The sequence below is a fragment of the Fukomys damarensis genome, unplaced genomic scaffold (genome assembly GCF_012274545.1).
Source record: "Fukomys damarensis isolate Sample0158 unplaced genomic scaffold, DMR_v1.0_HiC HiC_scaffold_13, whole genome shotgun sequence".
Taxonomy (NCBI): Eukaryota; Metazoa; Chordata; class Mammalia; order Rodentia; family Bathyergidae; genus Fukomys; species Fukomys damarensis.
Genome location: NW_022900925.1, coordinates 37,729,145 through 37,730,715, shown reverse-complemented (window position 1 = coordinate 37,730,715; position 1,571 = coordinate 37,729,145). Strand labels below are relative to the sequence as shown.

General features: G+C 62.0%; 1 protein-coding gene across 1 annotated transcript in view; it reads left to right on the top strand.

The window, feature by feature from the left end:
- LOC104870125 (junction plakoglobin) overlaps nt 1-1,571 on the top strand; it is a 27,848-nt gene that overhangs the window by 23,497 nt on the left and 2,780 nt on the right. Inside the window, exons 11-12 of the mRNA XM_010635548.1 lie at nt 242-627; nt 1,557-1,571. Coding sequence (XP_010633850.1) covers nt 242-627; nt 1,557-1,571 — 401 coding nt within the window. The remainder of the gene's footprint in view (nt 1-241; nt 628-1,556) is intronic.

The following is a 1,571-nucleotide window of genomic DNA, read 5'->3' as shown; positions in this document are numbered from 1 at the left end:
GCCGCGAGGCTCCCGTCCGGGGTTCTTCCGAAAGTCGACCTGGCTTGGGGCCCCTAGGCCGGGCCCGGGAAGGGGAGAGGCGCTGACACCGAGCCCTCGCCCGCACCCCTGGCCTCTCCAAGGTGCGCGTGAGCTGGGCCTGGCGGAGCTCGCCTAAGGCAGGAGGACCGCAGTGTGAGCTCAGTCAGGACAATTTAGACCCTGTTTCGAAATAAAAAATAACAGGGGCGGGAGGGTGTAGCCCTGTGCTGGGCCCTGGGTCCCACCGCGCCCGCGCTGTGTCCCCAGGAGGGCCTGGAGGGCGTGCTGAAGACCCTGGTGAACCAGCTCAGCGTGGACGACGTGAACGTGCTCACCTGCGCCACGGGCACGCTGTCCAACCTGACCTGCAACAACAGCAAGAACAAGACGCTGGTGACGCAGAACAGCGGCGTGGAGGCGCTCATCCACGCCATCCTGCGCGCCGGTGACAAGGACGACATCGCCGAGCCTGCCGTGTGCGCCCTTCGCCACCTCACCAGCCGCCACCCCGAGGCTGAGATGGCACAGAACTCCGTGCGCCTCAACTACGGCATCCCGGCCATCGTGAAGCTGCTGAACCAGCCCAACCAGTGGCCGCTGGTCAAGGTGGGGACAGACGGGGCGCGGGTGGGGCTGGGGCTGGACCAGGGGAGGCATGGGGTGGGGTGGTCCGGTCTTGTGACATCTGAGTGGGGTCCCAGTCAGGCTTTGCGAGCTGGTTTCCTCGAGCGGGCGTGGTGGCGCACACCTGTAATCCTGACACTCAGGAGGCTGAAGTGGGAGGATTGCACCAAGTTCAAGGCCAGCCTGGACCACATAGGGAGACCCTATCTCAAAGAAACAAAGATGCCATGTGATTTAACACTAAATTGAAAAAGAAAAGGAAATCTAGCTAGGTGCAGCGGTGCACACCTGTAATCTGTCTGGTCCAGCTGTCCTGGAGGCTGAGGCAGGAGGATTGCAGCTCCATGTCTAGGCCAGGCCACTTAGAAGTACCGGTGTCAAAAAGAATGAAAAGGCTGGGGATGTAGCTTAGGGCCAGATGCTTTTCTAGCATGAGACAGGTCCTGGGTACCATTCCTAGTACCACAGAAAGAATTAAAGACAAAGAATCACCCAAGAAAAATGTGGCAGTGTGGGACTGGCCTTGGTGCCTGCTGCTTTCCAGGGGGTGGGGAACAGTGCTGGCAGCGGGGTGACGAGTGACAGGTTCCCGACCGTGTCATCTGCTCTGCCCACACCCTATTTAACCCCTGGGGATGGGTCCTTGGCCAGGCTGGCCTTGCGCTGGAGGTCCTCCTGCCTCAGCCTCTTGAGTGGTGGATGACAGGTGTGCGCCACCATCCCCTGCTGCTCATGTGACTTCTTTAGGCTTCTTAAGCGTCAGGTGAGATGACCCACGGCTGCAGACCGTGGTCCCCAAGACGGGGCCCCACCCCGAGCAGCCCCGGGGGAGCAGGGTGCAATCCAGGGGTCGCCTGGGAGCTGCAGGGCGCCGGGAGGGATGGGAGACTGAGGCTCCGCCCCTCTCGCAGGCCACCATCGGGCTG